Source organism: Oryx dammah, unplaced genomic scaffold, assembly GCF_014754425.2.
Source record: "Oryx dammah isolate SB20612 unplaced genomic scaffold, SCBI_Odam_1.1 HiC_scaffold_27, whole genome shotgun sequence".
Taxonomy (NCBI): Eukaryota; Metazoa; Chordata; class Mammalia; order Artiodactyla; family Bovidae; genus Oryx; species Oryx dammah.
The window spans coordinates 18172864-18192732 of record NW_024070211.1 but is presented as its reverse complement, the minus strand read 5'-3'; the positions used below and the strand labels follow the sequence as shown (position 1 = coordinate 18192732).

The 19869-nt window shown below is 42.9% G+C and overlaps 1 protein-coding gene across 1 annotated transcript in view; it reads right to left on the bottom strand.

Moving 5' to 3' along the window:
* The window catches only part of DNER (delta/notch like EGF repeat containing), a 390912-nt gene that overhangs the window by 141836 nt on the left and 229207 nt on the right, over positions 1-19869 (bottom strand). The window contains exon 7 of the mRNA XM_040229375.1: positions 10715-10868. Coding sequence (XP_040085309.1) covers positions 10715-10868 — 154 coding nt within the window. The remainder of the gene's footprint in view (positions 1-10714; positions 10869-19869) is intronic.

Sequence of the window (19869 nt, the reverse complement as noted above, 5' to 3'; positions counted from 1 at the left end):
AGGTAGAATCGGTGAGTGACTCAGCCTGGAGTTAAACCCAGGACCACAGACTCCAAATCCCACACTCATTTATTCCTCCCGGGTCTTTTCTCTCCTTTTCATGAGATTTGTTTGGAAAGACCGTGAGAGCCAGGCCAGCCCTGAGGCAGAGACCATGGCAGGGAGTGACCCATTCAGGTCTGGCTCTTCTGGGTCTTAGCAGAGGACAAAAGGATGTCCTGAGGGTCCCCCGTGGTCCAAGTTGGCTCCCCAGAGAGAGAGGACACAGAAGGAGCTGAGGCCAAATCTCTGGCCAGAGGAAAGAACAGAAGCACTCCGTGCAAGGCATCCGACTGTGGGCTCGACAGCAGTAACAACAGTAAGATCCAGTGACACTCGCCAAGCGCCCCGGGTACCCTTCCAAGCACACCGCGAGCATCACTTACCCACTGAACTGTGAGCTGTGGCTTCTGTCACCCAGCTCGATTCACAGAGCGAAAGCTGAGACCCAGTGAGATTAATTTCCCCCAAGGTCACACAGAAGATGAGTAGCAAGAGCAGGCTTTGCTCTTGCTCGGCTGGGCTCTGGTCCTGGGCTTCTGGAAGATTGCCCTGCAGTCGTAAGCAAGGCAGCGTGGCGAGGGTGACAGGCTTATCACAGTCATTCAGGCAGCAGATGACAAGGTTTGAATCAGGGCACTGGAAGGAAGCAGTGTGCACGGCAGATGGGGAACCATCACAAACGGGGAGACTGTCCAGAAATAAACAAAGTGGCAGGGGGTGGGGGGCAAGAGTCAGGGCTGAGCTTGCAGCCCGAGACATGAGGGAAGTGATGGCACCGATGATGGAACCTGGAGCCACTCGGGGAGAGCAAGGCTTGAAAGCCGGTGTGGGAGGCTGATGGAGGAGGGTCTGGAGTTGAGTCTGAGGAGGGGGCTGAGGGTTAGCATAGCATCTCTCTGAGCCCAGTGCAGGTGCTGGGACTGGGTGACTGGCCAGGCTGTAAGGATGGGTTTGGAAGCCATCCACTTAGAGGTGATAGCTTGGAATGAGTGGCTGCTGTCCCAGGAAGGAGAAGGCAGCTGAAGCGGGTGGTAAGGACTGAGCTCTAGACATAGAACAGGGAAAAGAAGGTGGGGGGGGAGGCTGGAGAGGTCCTTGGAGAATACACACAAGGCAGTCCTCTGTAAGACAGGAGAGGAAGGCTGCTAGAGAGAGGAGGGCTAAGCAAGAGCCCTGGACGTCAATGAGCAGGACGCTACATAACCTTGGAGAAGTAGATTCATGATGTGTCAGCAGTTCAGTCGCTTAGTCATGTCTGACTCTTTGCAACCCCATGGACTGCAGCAACACCAGGCTTCCCTGTCCATCACCAACTCCTGGATCTTACTCAAACTCATGTCCATCAAGTCGGTGATGCTATCCAACCATCTCATCCTCTGTCATCCCCTTCTCCTGCCTTCAATCTTTCCCAGCATCAGAGTTTTTTCCAAGGAGTCAGTTCTTTGCATCAGGTGGCCAAAGTATTAGAGTTTCAGCTTCAGCATCAGTCCTTCCAATGAACACCTAGGACTGATCTCCTTTAGGATGGACTGGTTGGATCTCTCCACAGTCCAAGGGACTCTCAAGAGTCTTCTCCAACACCACAGTTCAAAAGCATCAATTTTTCAGTGCTCAGCTTTCTTTAGAGTCCAGTAGAAAATTATGAATTGGACATAGAACAGTGATGAAGAGGACAGAGGGAAGGAGGGAGAGGAGGGGAAGGCAGGGAGGAGGTGAGCGCACAGAGCTGCCCCAAGGACTTAAGAAATCCTTACTTGTTTGTGGGACTGGTTTTGAGCTGAGACCTCCAGTCCTTACAGAATAGAAATCAGGGCTGGAATGGGGGAGGTGGGTGGCAGGGTGAGAAAGCCAGAAAAGTGTGAAAGCATAAGATCCCAGAAGGAGAAAGAAAGATGAGCAAGGTGGGTTCTGAGGCTCCTTCCAATGCCTCCTGCATCCTGAAACTGAACTAACCCACCTCTTAGAACCTGCACTCATCTGCTCAAGAACTCAGCGCTCAAGCTGAGCAAGAGTAGGTGTAGGGACCCAGCAAATTCCACTCAGGATTTTTCTCCAGGAGGAGGTGACCCACTCCAACCCCCCACTTAAAGGCACCTCGGGGTTTAAACGAGTGAAGCTGGGATGGCAACACATGCCAAGTTCCCCTCACGCCGGAAATGATGAGTTTTTAAAGTAGGCTGAAATCATCAATTAGGTGAAATAATGAAGCGCACTGACGTTGAGACGGGCTTTGGACCACACTTCCAATATTGTGGTAGTGGTGCACCACAGCCATTCTTTTCAGAAAAAAAGGAATAGCTCCTCGGAGGAGAAAATCACCTTCTCAGAATGCTTTTATAAAATACAATCTGATTAAAGAAGTTAAATCCTGTGTCTACTATGAGCAAAGCACAGAGCATGGCACCAACCCGGGATGGAGAAATGAGTCATATGATAGATCAGCACCACCCCCAGGCCAGCCACAGTCTGACGTGGAAGGAAAAAAACACATGTGTAAAGAGAGGAGAAGTAAGGGGACCCAGCCCTCAATACAGAGGTAGGTGCGCTGGGTAGAATTCCATCTCATTCTATTCATTCATTCATTCAAAAAGTCTTTATTAAGCACCTACTATGTGTAGACGTGTCACCAGAATTGGAGTTTGTGTTCTCATATTTTTAAAATAATTTTATTTATTTTTGTTTGGCTGTGCTGGGTCTTCATTGTCTCACAGGCTTTTCTCTAGCTGTGGTGAGCGGGGGCTACTCTCTAGCTGTGATGCACACACTTCTCACTGTGTGCGTCACTCGTTGTGGGCACAGGCTCTTGGGCATGTGGACTAAGCACAGGCTCAATAGTTGTGGTGCTTGGGCTTAGTTGCTCTGCCGTGTGTGGGATCTTCCTGGATCAGGGATGAAACCTGTGTCTCCTACACTGGCAGGCGGATTTACCATCTGGGCCACCAAGGAAGTTTCTAGGCCACATAAAAACGGAGTGACTGTCACTGTCTCCACATATGGGTTGCCCTTCAGGGTGTTTGCTAACTTCCAGGTACCCTTCCTTGCCTCTATCCCTGGATGTTGTGTTTCAGGGAGACCTCAAAGCTTCTGAGGTGCCCTTATCACCTCAGTGCAAACAGGAGGCTGCCAATGGCTTGGACAAACCTGTGGCCACAGTCAATAATAACCTTCCCTTAGCGCCTCCTGAAGTATTTGGTACTACTGACAATCCCCTTCCTTTTGAAAATATTGCCAAAATGTTTCCAGAAAAATATCACCCTCGATAAAAATTTCCCCAAATAGAAATTTGATTGACCATAATCTACAATTCATCTTAAATTGTACACATATGTATAAAATATTTATCAGTGTTTCACTATTTAAGAAAATTAATTCCTGTTTCCAAGAAATGGGCACAAAAATCAAAATGAAAACTACAGCAGAGTTTATTACTTAATTGACTCAACATCCAATCCGCCATCTTCGAACACCTCTGGATTACGGATGATGCAAAAAACCTCTCTGTACTGGCTTGATGTAAAAATTAAAGCAAAATATCAAAATATTATCAAAACTGCAGCAAAAGCTTCTTTGCTAAAAATAATATTTTTACTTACCGAGAAACACTCCTGAGAGAAGCAAGCATGGCATTAAGACAATGTCTCTGTGAAGAGACTTTCTGAAACTTCTGTTCTCTGCTGACAAGAACCTAGCTTGAATTAATTCATTCATCAAACAAAACCATGCCTCATGATCAGACTTGCAAAAATGAAAGCACAGCAGGATAAATTTTCAAAAGGAAACAGACTTCCCACTGTTGGAGCGTTCTTATGCAGAGAGCTGGAGCTTCAGAGGTCAATTAATTGATGTTAATTAACCTGTAAATAGTTTTTTTTTTCACAAAGGAAATAGAACTCTCTTGTGGAAGCATGAGTTTTTCAAGGACATTCGGAACTAAACTGAGTAGAAAATGCCTCATTTCAAGCATCCAGTCCCCTCTCTGGGGACAAAATGGCCTAATGTTTCTGCTCTTCAGAAGAGTCCTATTTGATAGGAGAAAGCTGAAAGCATGACGTGGTCTTGAATCACATGTTTGTACCAGGAAAATTCTCAGCTCACAGTGTGGCTGAACATACAGGAAAAAAGTGTGGTAAGATGATCGAGAACATGGGCTTGGGACACAGACAGAGGACCTGGGTTCAAAACCCAGTGCAACAGTTACCGGCACGTGTACCCAGCACAGCAGAGACCATGGGTACACTCACCACACTGACTCCCTTCCCAGGCAGAGCCTCTAGGGACCAAGTGACCAGATTCTGGCAAATGGCAGGTAGCAGAAGTGATCTAAGACACGTCCAGGCACCGCTCTCAGTACATCATACAGACCGTCCAGATCCCTGAGTTGCCACCTGGAGACCAGGTGCCTTCATCAGACTATGACAAGGTGGAAATGAGTCTTTCCTTGGAAGTTAGGAGATGTGGGAATTGGTGTGTTCCTGCAGTACAGTTCCATGCCACCCTAATATTTTTGACCAAGTTACCACATTCTCCGTGTCCTAGATTTCTCATCTAGGAAATCAGTATAATTGAGTATTTAACCCAGAGGTTGTTCTAAGAGCGGCACTGGAAAGGACTTGGCACAGCCCTGGCATACGGTTAACACTGAGTGTCGGGCCGCTGTTGTTCAGTTGCTGAGTCATGTATGACTCTTGGTGACCCTGTGGACTGTAGCACGTCAGGCTCCTCTGTAACACTGAATAAACACTAGCTATTCGTGTGTACATACATCTGTGTGTGTCTGCATGTGTGTGTGTACTACAGTGGAGAGAAGATGGAGAGTGAGTTTTCTGGTTGTCCAGTGGTTAAGACCCCATGCTTCCCAAAGGGGGCACAGGTTCGATCCCTGGTCAGAGAACTAAGATCCTACATGCTGCAAGGTGCGGCCAAATTAAATTAAATTTTTTAAAAAGCAGATAGAGAAGTAGGTGCTAAAAGGGGGAAGAGCAGTTGTTCCCATAGGACATGAGAACTGATCAAGTAGGAACGTGCCTAAGAGAACTCAGGTAGCAGCTGAGCAAAGACAGAGTTAAGTACCAGAGTTCCTAGATCTCTTCTACCTCTGCTTGGGATGTTCTAGAGCAGGAGGAAGAAGGAGAAGAGGAGGAAGGAGGAGAAGACCAAGCCAATGTGAAGCCACCTTTGGATAAAGTAGAAGATGACAGAGATTCTATGCCATTCAAGAACCTCAGAAATCAGCACCATGTAAACACCAGTGGAGATTATTTAAAGTAGCTTAAACTATGATTCTAACATATAGACACTCCTTTATAAAAACTAGACAATTGCAAGGACCTACTGTATAGCACAGGGAACTATGCTCAATATTTAACAATAATCTATATGGGAAAAGAATCTGAAAAAGAATATATATATACATATAAAAAGATATATAGGACTGAATCACTATGCCATGCACCTGAAACTAATACAACATTGTCAATAAACTATACTTCAGTTTAAAAACTAGAGTGGTTTGCCATTCCCTCCTCCAGTGGACCACGTTTTGTCAGAACTCTTCACTATGACCCATATGACTTGGGTAGCCCTGCACAGGCTACACATCGAGTTATGCAAGCCCCTTACCACGACAAGGCTGTAGTGCTTACTCCATATGTCAGCAAATTTGGAAAACTCAGCAGTGGCCACAGGATTGGAAAAGGTCAGTTTTCATTCCAATCCCAAAGAAGGGCAGTGCCAAAGAATGTTCAAACTACCATACAATTGCACTCATCTCACATGCTTTCAAGGTTATGTCCAAAATCCTTCAAGCTAGGCTTCAGCAGTACATGAACTGAGAATATCCAGATGTTCAAGCTGAGTTTAGAAAAAGCAGAGGAACCAGAGATAAATTGCCAACGTCCGCTGGATCATAGAAAAAGCAAGAGAATTCGAGAAAAATATCTACTTCTGCTTCTTTGACTCTGCTAAAGCCTTTGACTGTGTGGATCACAACAAACTGTGGAAATTTCTTCACGAGATGGGACTACCAGACCACCTTACCCGCCTCCTAAGAAACCTGTATGCAGGTCAAGAAGCAACAGTTAGTTAGAACCAGACATGGACCAATGGACTGGTTCAAAATTGGGAAAGGAGTATGTCAAGGCTGTATCAAGGCTGTATATTGTAACCCTGCTTATTTAACTTATATACAGACTAGATGAAGCACAAGCTGGAATCAAGATTGCCAAGAGGAATATCAACAATCTCAGATATGCAAGTGATACCACTCTAATGGCAGAAAGTGAAGAACTAAAGAACCTCTTGATGAGGGTATAAGAAGAGAGTGAAAAAGCTGGCTTAAAACTCAACATTCAAAAAATGAAGTTTATGGCATCTGGTCCCATCACAAATAGAAGGGGAGAAAGTGGAAACAGTGACAGACTTTATTTTCTTGGGCTCCAAAATCACTGTAGAAGACTGAGCACCAAAGAAATGATGCTTTAGCATTGTGGTACTGGATAAGACTCTTGAGAGTCCCTTGGACAGCAAGGAGATCAAACCGGTCCGTCCTAAAGGAATTGAGCCCTGAATATTCATTGGAAAGACTGATGCTAAAGCTGAAGCTCCAATACTTTGGCCATGTGATAGGAAGAGTGAACTCACTGGAAAAGATCCGATGCTGGGAAAGACTGAAAAGGAGAAGAGGGAGGCACAGAATGAGATGGTTAGATAGCATCACCAACTCAATGGACATGAATTTGAGCAAACTCCTGGAGACAGCAAAGGACAGGGGAGCCTAGCATGCTGCAGTCCATGGGGTAGCAAAGAATCAGATATGACTTAGTGACTGAACAACAACAACAACGATTTTTAAAAATCCCTCAGAGGGAAAAGACAGATTACAATAGCAATCCATACAACTGACGAATGATTAGAACAAAAAAGAAACAACTTTTACAAGCCAACAAGAAGAGCACACACACACACACACAAATTTGAGTGAGAGATAGGAAAACAAGCAATAAACACAGGAAGAGGGCCTCAGCATCGTTAGTAAACCACAAAGTGCAGAAAATACAATGAAGCACCTTTTCTACACCCATTCATCGTGCAAAAATTAAACCTTCTGACCCTACACAGTACTGGAGAGGATCTGAATCCATAAGAGCACTTATGCATTTCATGTGAATGGGTGTCACCCAGGGTATATATGGGTGTCACCACTTTGGGAAACAGTCTGGCATGATCTCCTACAATTGATCAAGCATATTTTCCAGCAATTCCACTCTTAGGTTCAACCTCAAACAGCCCCTGGCACATATTCCAGAGAAAATACACGAGAACGGGATTACTGGTGCCTGTCCCCAGGAGAACAGAGCAATGAAACTTTATATAGCCTTCCAAAGGAAGGCTTCATATAGGTGCATTTTAGCAACACAGTATTAAGTGAAAAAAGTAAGCACCGAGAAGTACACGCATGATACCACAACACGATGCATGCATGATTCCATTTTTATAAATTCAAGAGCCGTTAAAACAAAAATAAAAATTTTCTATGAAAACATGTAAAGGTTTATGCAAGCATGCATACTCAGTCGTATCCAACTCTTTGTGAGCCCATGGACCCTAGCCCTCCAGGCTCCTCTGTCCATGGGATTTTCCGGGCAAGAATACTGGAGTGGCCATTTCCTATTTCAGGGGATCTTTCCAGTCCAGGGATCAAAGCCATGCCTCCTATATCTCCTGCACTGGCAGGCGGATTTTTTTTACCACTATGCCACCTCGGAAGCCATGTAAATATTAAGATCATATAAAAAGGAAGACAAAGGAAGGATCAACTCAAGATTCAGGCTGACTGTTAACTTTGGATGGGGAATAGAGACTGAGAGATGGGCTGGTGTGGAGACTATATACTTAGTTATCAGGTCTAACTTCTGGTTATAGTGGTAGTTCCACCACTGATTACTGTATATTGAAATAGCTAAGTAAATAGATAAAACTATGCTATGGATAAGAAGAGAGAGTATCACAAACCAAGCATTATGGTCATTCCAATTCTGTGCACCTGCACTCTTTAAAAATAGAAAAATCTCCTCTGAGAACAGACCTGCATTAAAAAAAAAAAAATCAAACAGAAATCATTTCAGTTCAAACAGTGACAAGCTCCACCTACCAGTTCTGATTGAGACTATGTACAGAAGCATTTTGATTCATCCTAGCATCACTTATAACAAAGAAATTCAAACTCTCTTAAAGACTCATCAATAGGGGAATGGTTTAAAACATCAGGCCATACCCTTTCATTAATTCACCTTCATCAACACATTGTCTGAGCATTCAGGACTCGCCAGACACAGTGGGACACGATGTAGAATAGAAATAATTCAGGTTGTGTGCTCATGGGATTGATTCAGGTGGGGAGACAGGCAGAAATCAAAGAATCACATGTGCACACGTCCACTGCAAACAGGGGAGAGCTGTGAAGGAAAGGAACACCCAGCTACAAAAGAGGAAAAGGGAAGGAGACCTAGATTGAAGCATTCAACTGAGACTTCCTAAGGAAAAGGGGTATTTAATGAGATCCAAAATAGAAACCTGGCAAAAGGCAGGCAGCAGGGAGAGCTGTCCAGGCACAAAGAAGCAGTCGAGGTCCTGCAGCAGCTCGAGCACCCAGGGAGATGAAAGCCAAGGTGGCTGGTCCCTGAGAAAGGGGAGCAGGGGCCCGAGATGGGGCTGGAAAGGTGGGTGAGCGACAGATCACAGAGGAGAATGAGGCGGAGGATTCTGGCCTTCATCCCAAGAGCCCCAAGAAGAAGGGGATTAAGTCAAAAGCAACAACATCAGATCAGTTGTGCAGTGGAAAATAATCACCCAGGAGAACGGAGAGTCTGGGTCGGGGAACTGACATAATGAGAACCAGGGCTCACTTCGGCGTGGTTGCTTTGGCTCCAGTGCGTAGCATGGACAAGAGCAGACAGAGATAATGTGAGAGGTTATCTCGGTCATATGGACAAGGGGCAAAGGCAGTGGCAATGGGGCAGTGGCGATGCGGCTGCAGAGAGCAGGGTGATTTGAGAAGTCTTTAGGGGGAAAGATGGAGAACACTCGGAGGCAGGAAGAGCAGGAGGTAGGGGGCACCCAGGGTGACTTGTAGAGGTCTGGCTCGTAGAAACAGATGGAACACCGGAAGCTGAGCTGTGTGGAGCTGGGGATACAATGAGCTCAGTTTTGGAACGGCTGAGCTTAAGGTGGCCTGGAACATACAAGCAGAGACGGCAAACAGGCAGCAGTATGGCCTGGACATACAATGTTAGGAAACATGTGATGGAATTATTAAAATGAATAAGGTAGCTCTATATATACTGACATGGAAGTATACTTATGATCAACTGGTAAACACTGAAAAAAGTAAGTTGTATATGGGCTTCCCTGGTGGCTCAGAGGTTAAAGCGTCTGCCTAGAGGGAAACCTGGGTTCGATCCCTGGGTTGGGAAAATCCCCTGGAGAAGGAAATGGCAACCCACTCCAGTATTCTTGCCTGGAGAATCCCATGGACGGAGGAGCCTGGTGGGCTACAGTCCATGGGGTCGCAAAGAGTCGGGCACGACTGAGCGACTTAACTAACTTATACATAGATACACACACACACACACAAACACTGGTCTGGAAAACATAAACCAAACTATTAACCTACCCTTATGACCTTATAAAGTTTGAGCTTGGATAGATGAGTGAAGAACTTTTACTTCTTTATTTATGAATTTCTGCACTGATGGACCTTACACTGAGCAGTTAATCGCCCCAACTCCCACTTCACTCCATCCATCTCTCCATTTCCAGCCCTTACATCACCCTGAATCCCTGCCCAGTGGCAGAGACTGGCAAGAGGATGAGGTGGAAAGGGGAAGATGATGTCAGTTTTACACATTATTGATGCTAAAAAAGGAATAATGTGGTGTTTGCTTTTAAGCTGCCTAGAAACAGTTATATCAAAATGTTCACCGGTAAAATGCCATTTCCTGCTCCTTAAGGGTTTATAACCGATTTGGCTGAGCAGTAAGTCAATAAGATGACTGCAAGAGAACAGAAGTCTGTGGACACACCGTCCACTGCACTTTCTTAAGAGCTACCCTTTGTGTTCTGAGATGTGAAAGTCTCATGCAGGGTCAGTGACTCCCCCATACTAACCAGGGAGTATTAAAGACTTGCCCAACTGTGCAGGATCATGTTGCAGGAGCCTGGACTAAAACATACATGAACAACAAGAAGCTAAACAAAAGAGAGGATTGGATGGCATTACCTGCCCACCTGCATAGTTTAGCCTAAATTCTTCTTAAGTAACTTAGCAAAATCAGCCAGTACAGTGCCAGCCCACACTCAGAACATATTTGAAGACCTGTCTTTGAAATATCCAGGCCTCTATTCGACCAGGAATATCATTGTCCCAGAACAGAAATGGTAGACTGCTAAGAGCGAAGCATCCTAACATCAGGAAAACAGCCAAGGGACACAATGTTTATCCCCAAGCAACTTCCCTCCTCCATTCCCAATGACATGAAGCTGGACTGATGGAACTAAATGAGACCTGGGAGGTACCTGTCCAACAGCTGGACAATGCATTGCCTGACCATTGTTAATTAATAAGTGTCTGTTCTACAGAGAGACAGACAGTAACTCCGAACTATGGAAACCTTACCAGCAAGGCAGACACAGGTGAAGTTGCCACCATCTTGCTTTTCCTTTGCATCAACACAGCTGGCATTGTTCTGGCAGGGTTTCTTCTGGCAGGCATCAAACTCTTCACAGAAAGTACCCGTGTATTGATCATCACAGTTACAGGAAAATGTTGCCTAAAACACAAACATACAGTATATATTACCCGAGCCTTCTAAAATGTGTGGTTAGCTGTGAAACTCAAAGTTCAAACATACCTCTCATTTTCATAATTATACCAACACTGAGGATTTTTATCATATCACTTATACCATGATCTGACTAAAATCAAAGCTTTCAGAGGAATAGTCTATTTCTTTACAGTTGCATTTCAAACATGTCTTTTCATTGATATGTATCCCAATGGTTTTTAATCTTCCTAAACCAGAAACGGAAATAATAATTACTTTAGGCAAAAAAATAAAGTTTTGCTGACCTGATATGGAAATGACAATTTTGCTAGAGCACATATATTGTGCTACAGCCATTAAATGAGATGTCACTCCAACTAAAAGCCTTCAGCACAGAGAGCGTGGAACACATCATCACCAAATGTGTTACTACACCTGCCTTTCCAGAGCATTGAGAGAATTTACCAAATCACCCTGGAAAGTAGCTTCAATGTAAAGCCACGCAGATGAACTGTGTAAGGGAAAATAATAGGAACTATTTCATTGGGTTTGTTATATTAGTAAAGGACCATAACTCAGACCCAACAAACTGAATTTTAGTATCTATTTACTTACCTATTTGGCTGTATTGGGTCTTATTTGCAGCACACGGGGTCTTTCCTGCTGGTGCCTGGGCTTAGCTGCTCTGCAGCATGTGGGATCTTAGTTCCCCCTCCAGGGTCTGAACCTTTAACAACTGGACCACCAGGGAAGTCCCCAGAGAATTGAATTTGACTGGATGCTTCATTTCTGAGACAGTTGTATAATCTCAATAAACTGAGCCTTCCTGCTCTCTTCCTAATGCTGGCCTGAGGGTGATGTGTCTGAAACAGACACAGATCTGGGTCCAAAGCCTATGTAGATGGGACTGCAGATTCTCATGAAGAATAGAGGGGAGGAGGCAAAGGAAAATGGTATAAATAAAGTTTACTGCTTAAAAAAATCAAAACAAAATTGGGGAGAATGGATACCTGTATATGTATGGCTGAGGCCCTTCACTGTTCACCTGAAACCACCACAACATTGTTCATTGGCTACACCCCAATTCAAAATAAAAAGTTCAAAGTTTGAAAAAAACAAACCAGCCCAAAGCACCTTTTCCAGCTTTCCACAAGCCCCACATCAGGCAAGTGTTTCAAAGCCCCGCCCACAGCCACACCCAGCCCCGCCTCCCTCTCCCTGTGGTGGAAGAGGGGCGTTGGTGTGTGTGTGTGTGGTGGAGTTGGGGAGGGTGGCCCCTTAATCTTATAGAGACTCTCAGGATCTCACCCAGTACCCACTTCCCCACCAAGCACTACCCCACATCTTCTGTCCTAAAAATCAAAAAGGTTGCTCTTTCTTCTCTTTGATTTTTGTCTCTTAATCAAGTTTTCTATTTCTTGTCCATCTCTTGATTAATTTACTCCTGAATGTTTAGGTTTCTTTGTAGCTATTGCCAATGAGATTCTTTCCCCATCCCTTTCTTGTAATTCCCATCATATCAGCTAGGGAATATCACTGATGAATAAATGCTAGTGCCTGTCTTCGCCTTGACTCTCAGAGTCAGAGGTTTCAGTTAATTCAGGTCAAAGGTTTCAGTTGATTCTCTTGGGTTTTCTAGATAAAACAACCTCCCTCCCCAAAAGAAGGGAACAACATTTGCAAATCATGATAATGTTGTCTTCTCTAGTCCTCATGGTTACATCGGTGCAGATCCAGAATAATTTTTATTTCAAAGGGAAATTTACAGAATTCACTGTAAATAGAACACTAAGTAGAACACTTGGAATGACAATCAAATTTTATCAAATGCCATTTTAGCTTCTTGGAGTAGAAAGAGCAGCCACTTCAGTATTTTTGCCTGGAAAATTCCATGGACAGAGGAGCCTGGTGGTCTATAGCCCATGGCATCACAAAGAGTTGAACACGACTGACCACACATACACACACCTTAGCTTCTATTTTTAAAAATCAACTTTTTATCTCTAACCTATCAGTATATGAACTGAATGTTTAAATTCCCTACTACTGACTTCTTATATTCCTAGAAGAAAAGTCCACAGAGGTCCTTAAGTCAAACTGTTTAATGGCTGAATTCTCCTTGTATTTTTATTCTACTTGTATTTGATGACTGCATTCTACTTATACTTCTGTGACTTCCACCTAACATGCCCTATCCCCACAGACTCCTTTCCTAAGAAAAACTGTCCCTTGCCTGGTGAGATCATAGTTTACACCATAAAAGTGAAAGTGAAAGTCATTCAACTTGACTCAGAAAGTCGAGTCTGACTCTGCGATCCCATGGACTATATAGTTCATGGAATTTTCCAGGCCAGAATACTGGAGTGGATAGCCATTCCCTTCTCCAGGAGATCTTCCCAACCCAGGGATAGAACCCTGGTCTCCCGCATTGCAGGCGATTTCTTTACCATCTGGGCCACCAGGGAAGCCCTTATACTGTAAAAGGATGCCCTCTGTCACAAGGGGCTAAACCAGGAGTGGATGGAACTCTGATTTCAGCAACCAATCAAGAAGTCAAACAGTCAAACATGACATTAAGCTCAACCAAAACAGCCAGATGTTATGTAGGTGTATTTCTTTTGTTAGTTGAATTTGTTGTTGTTGAGGGAATGTGACAAATCCTTACAAACTACAAAATCAAGTCCTCTTTAGTTTAAGGATACACTCTTCGATTATATCTTAGGAACCAGAACAACAGAAATAAGAGCAGCAGCTTTTTCTATTTAAGTTAAAGATAAATTGTCTGCCTTCTATTCCTATCATCTCACACCTCCTTGTGGCAAATGGAAGTTCCCTCTACATTCTAGCAGTAATTGATTCCTGTTTTTTTCATGATGTTGTGAGTTTTGTTTTTTTTTTCCTTTTGTGTCTGTTTGTAGAGACTATTAATAGTTGCATGCTGAGGAAAGCTCATCAAGGACTATTAGAAAAGCAGCCTTGTAATTAGGAAAACTCCTTTTCTGGAACTGTCTTCTACCTAAATAGATACTTCTCCAGAGAAAGGCACCTATTTACAGATGGCCAATAGGCACATGAAAATATGTTCAACATTGCTAATTATTAGGGAAATGCAAATAAAATTACAGTAAGGTACCACCTCACACCAGTCAGAATGGCCGCCATTAAAAAGCCTACAAATAACAAATGCTAGAGAGCATGGAGAAAAGGGAACCCTTCTACACTGTTGGTAGGAATGTACATTGATGCAGCCACTATGGAAAACAGTATGGAGGTTCCTCAAAAACTAAAAATAGAGTTGCCAAATGATCCAGCCAGCCCATTCATGGGCATATATATCTGTAGGAAGCTCCAATTCAAAAAGATCCATGCACCTCAATGTTCATTGCAGCACTGTTTACAATAGCCGAGACATGGAAGCAAGCAAAATGTCCATCAACAGATGATTAAAAAAACACGTGGTACAGGTGCTTCCCTCATGGTCCAGTGGTTAAGAGTCTGCTTTGGCACCAGTTTAATCCCTGGTCTGGGAACATCCCCCAGGCTGTGGAGCAATTAAGCCTGTGCACCACAGCTACTGAGCCTGAGCTCTAAGTCCTCGAGCCACAGCTACTGAACATTGGACCTAGGGCCTGTGCTCCACAACAAGAGAGGCAATGAGAAGTCTGCACACCACAACAAAGACTACCCCTTACTCACCACAATTAGAGAAATCTCACATGCAGCAATGAAGACTTGCCACAGCAAAATAATAAAATACATGAATAAACCTTTTTGTTTTTAGGAAAAAAGAAGATGTGGTACATATATGCAATGGAATATTACTTAGCCATAAAAAAGAACAAAATAATACCATTTGCAGCCACATGGATGGACCCAGAGATTATCATAATGAGTGAAGTAAGTCAAAAAAAGAAAGACAACTACCATATGATATCACTTATATATGGAGTCTAAAACACGACACAAACTTATTTGCAAAACATAAACAGACTCACAGAAAACAAACATCATCAGCAAACAAAAAAGTGGTGGGGAAGGGATAAATTAGGAGTTTGGGATTAGCAGATACAAACTACCATATATAAAACAGATCAACAAAAAGGGCCTACTTGCACAGGGAACTATACTCAATATCTTGTAATAAACCATAATGGAAAAAATATGAAAAAGAATGTATATGTATACATATACATATAACTGAATCACTGCTGTATACCAGAATCTAACACAATATTGTAAACCAACTATAAAAATAATAAAATATTTAATAAAAAATTAAATAAATAAATAAAATAATAAAAATAAAATAATACAAAATTTAAAATGAAAACAGAACTATTTTCTTTGGAAAATCTTGTCCTTGCTCAAATGGACAACGGTGCACAGCTTTGATATTTGCAGGGGACTGTCCAGACCCCCTTGTGCATCTCCACAGAGCTGTGACTGCCTTTGACTGTAAAAGCTATGTATACCCTATGCACACAGTTCCAAGCTGGGTCTCGGCATTGTAATAAATTACTCCATGTCACTATTTTTGGCAGCTGTCTTCTAAAATTTATTTGGTTTGCATCCAGTCATTCCATTTTGCAGATAAATTTCTTTGGTCATTCAAGGGATACATTTTGCATATAATTCATCTGGCATGTTCCACGGAAAATATGTCACTTGTGAAAATAAATTATGGAAAGCCCCAAATCAAATATCTCTGAGTTAGTACTGACTGAATTTATGTATATATATATATATGTGTGTGTGTATATATATATGTGTATATATATATATATATATGAAGTATAATTGAATGAATTCAAAGCTAAAATGAAAGCCACATGTTTTGTTCTAAGCAAGAAGCTTGACAGAAACGTTAAGAAATTGTTGAAACAATAGCTTTTGACCAAGCAAAGTGCCAAACTGATTCTTAAATTTTGATTGATGGATGAGGAAGATTAACAACAGTTTATATACTCGTGACCATAAAATTTTAGTTCTGTCTTTGTGTGTTCTGTGCCATGCTGCCCATAAAGTTAGATCTCTTCTAAAGTCCACTTGGATTCCAAAGTCCATTTGGAAAGAACAAAGAGCTTTCCTATAATATTAACAAGATCTTTAAAAAATAGTTTCAAGACTTTGAATTATTAGGGGCCATAAATATTTATTAGGAAACTCTATTTTTAGTGTATTTGTTGTAAAAATACTGTACTCAATTACTGACATTTGTAAACTATCTATCAACCTTGAGAAGTTTAACCCACTCTGATGGCACCAAGTTATGTCCTGGTTTTTTTTTGGCTATACCACGTGACTTGTGGCGTGTTGGTTCCCCAGCCAAAGGCTGACCTCTTGCCTTCTTCAGTGGAAGAGCAGAGCCCCAATCACTGGACCACCAGGGAAGTCCCGAGAGCAAAGTTGGTTTTTCATTTATCTATTTATTTAATTTATTTGTTGTGCTGGATCTTCGTTGCCACCCTCAAGTTTTTCTCTAGTTGTGGCAAGTGGGGGCTATGCTCCAATTGCCGAGCTCAAGCTTCTCATTGTGGTGGCTTCTCTTGCTTCAGAGCATGGGCTCTAGGGTGGGTGGGTGGGCTTCAGTAGTTCAGGCACGTGGGCTCAGTAGTTGCGGCTCCCGGGCTCTGGAGCAAAGATTCAATAGTTGTGGTAGCTGGGTTTAGTTGCTCTGCCATATGTGAGATCTTCCCAGATCAGAAATCGAACCCATGTTTCTTATGTTGGTAGGTGAATTCTTTACCACTGAGCCACCATGGAAGCCTCCAAGAGAATTTTTTTGAGGAGCTTTATTTCTGTCTTTCAGAGTCATAGTTTTTCAATTCTTATACACTTGCTCCTTTAAACAAAGTATATAGAAAACGCACATCTCTTTTTGTTGTCCCAGTAACATCAGTATGAACAGAGAACACTCAGACAACTAGACACGGAAGCTCATTGTTTATAGAGCTTACTCACAGTGAATTATCTCTTTAATCTTCACCATGTCTGTCAGGCGGGTCCTCCCAGATCCATTTTAGGAGTTGAAAACAGACTGGATAGAAAGGTGAGATAAACTGCTTAAGGTGTTCCAGCTGGTAAGTGTACGGTCATGGTCACGGCTTAAATTCCTATTATCCAATTCCAAATCCTATTCCACTCACATATTGTCCAGTCATCACCGTGATCATCCATGGGTACCACAGACCCACGTGGGGATACCCTTCACCCTTGCTCTAAAATAACCCCCAACAACAGCTGTATTTGATTTCTAGCTCCAGATTTCTATAGTTTTTCTACTTGCTTCCTTGCTATCTGGCTGTCTTCCCTATCAGCATCATTGACTGTTCTATTGGTTCACTGGTCCTAATTTCCTTCAGTTGTAAGAATAATACAAACTTTATTCAAATACAACATCAAAATAGAGTAAAAACATCCTTCTCGAGGGTTGGATGCATCTCTCGTACAAAAAGTGCCTAGTCAGTGATGGATGCAGTTGGAAACTTTGCGAAGTTCTTCACCAGAACTGGAGGTCCCTGGTGTCTGCATACATGATAGACATTTGAGTGTTCATTGAATTAAGCTGACTTGATAGTCCACTCCTTAAAGGTAGACTTATGTAAGAGTTCTGTGCAGTACAAGGGTCCTCTTCTTCTACTCCCTTGTCCATTTCTGATGGTTTTGTGTTTTATTAAGATAGAATTACAGCCACTTATGCATTCTTCATCCACAACTTCACACTAAAGGTGATGCTGAAAAGGATTAGGAAGACAATCCCAAACCAAAATTTAAAAAGAGCTAAAGCTCTGATAATGGAAAGGAGATGATTTAAGCCTCTCTTGGCTAATGCACACTCAAAGCCAATTTCAACTTCTGTCATGGACCAGCCTGATTCCAAACAACACCTGGGCAAATCCAGAGTTAAATGTCTGAACATCTGCAAGGTCAAAACTTGGGCTAATGAGTTGATAAATGCTGAAACAGGCAATGCAGACATGGTGGTTTGCCAAACTGCTTTCTCTACTTTCAAATATGATGAAATTTTTCAGAATAAAAGATTTGCTGTTTTTATATTAAGAGTTTGGCTGAATCTCAAGAAAGGAAAGATAAAACTCTGAAACATTAGAATCACATGTCAGCATCCTGTGTCCAGCTCCTCCCTGTGGGCTGTGCGATTGCATTTAACATAGGGATGTTGTGGAAAACACTGCGTGTACATCACCAAGTCCCTCTATACGCAGTCCCCCTCCAGAAATTCATTTCACATCCAAGTGCAGGAAAAGCTCTGCTTGGCCTAAGGGACTGACATGTCTTCTTCTGAGGACAAAAGGAATCACGAAACGGAGCATATTTCCCTCTGAACAACCCAGTTGTCTCAAAAAAAAAAAAAAAAGGAGGCTCAGTCATTCCAATGCCAAGAGAAGGCGTGACCATGTCTCAGCCTGCCCAGCATGCCAGGGTCACAAGTAGGGCACACGCAGCCCATGTCACAGCTGGGAGAGTGGAATTCCTGCTTACAGAGCTCTGGGTGAAAATTCTGATCTCCTAAACTAGCATTCCATACACAGCAAGGTCAAGAAGTAGAGTCTACTCCCTAAGGTTGGAAAGCTCTGGAATCTTTTTGCTCCCAGTTAATAGAAGAGCTCCAGTTGAGCTATTTCAAATCCTAAAAGATGATGCTGTAAAAGTGCTGCTCTCAATATGTCAGCAAATTTGGAAAATTCATCAGTGGCCACAGGACTGGAAAAGGTCAGTTTTCATTCCAATCCCAAAGAAAGGCAATGCCAAAGAATGCTCAAACTATTGCACAATTTCACTCATCTCACATGCTAGTAAAGTGATGCTCAAAACTCTCTAAGCCAGGCTTCAGCAACCGTGAACTTCCAGGTGTTCAAGCTGGTTTTAGAAAAGGCAGAGGAACCAGAGATCAAATTGCCAACATCCGCTGGATCATCAAAAAAGCAAGAGAGCTTCAGAAAAACATGTATTTCTGCTTTATTGACTATGCCAAAGCCTTTGACTGTGTGGATCACAATAAACTGTGTGGAAAATTCTGAAAGAGATGGGAATACCACACCACCTGACCTGCCTCTTGAGAAATCTGTATGCAGGTCAGGAAGCAGCAGTTAGAACTGGACATGGAACAACAGACTGGTTCCAAATAGGAAAAAGAGTACATTAAGGCTGTATATTGTCACCCTGCTATTTAACTTATATACAGAGTATATCATGAGAAAACGCTGGGCTGGATGAAGCACGAGCTGGAATCAAGATTGCCGGGAGAAATCTCAATAACCTCAGATATGCAGATGACACCACCTTTATGGCAGAAAGTGAAGAAGAACTAAAGAGCCTCTTGATGAAAGTGAAAGAGGAGAGTGAAAAAGTTGGTTTAAAGCTCAACATTCAGGAAACTAAGATCATGGCATCTGGTCTCATCACTTCATGGAAAGTAGATGGGGAAACAGTGGCTGCCTTTATTTTGGGGGGCTCCAAAATCACTACAGATGGTGACTGTAGCCATGAAATTAAAAGACGCTTACTCCTTAGAAGGAAACTTATGACCAACCTAGACAGCATATTACAAAGTAGAGACATTACTTTGCCAACAAAGGTCCATCTAGTCAAGGCTATGGTTTTTCCAGTGGTCATGTATGGATGTGAGAGTTGGACTATAAAGAAAGCTGAGTGCAGAACTGATGCTTTTGAACTGTGGTGTTGGAGAAGACTCTTGAGCGTCCCTTGGACTGCAAGGAGATTCAACCAGTCCATCCTAAAGGAGATCAGTCCTGGGTGTTCATTGGAAGGACTGATGCTGAAGCTGAAACTCCAATACTTTGGCCACCTGATGCGAAGAACTGACTCCTTGGAAAAGACCCTGATGCTGGGAAAAATTGAGGGCAAGAGGAGAAGGAGATGACAGAAGATGAGATAGTTGGATGGCATCACCGACTCAATGGACATGAGTTTGGGTGGACTCTGGGAGTTGGTGATGGACAGGGAGGCCTGGTGTGCTGCAGTCCAA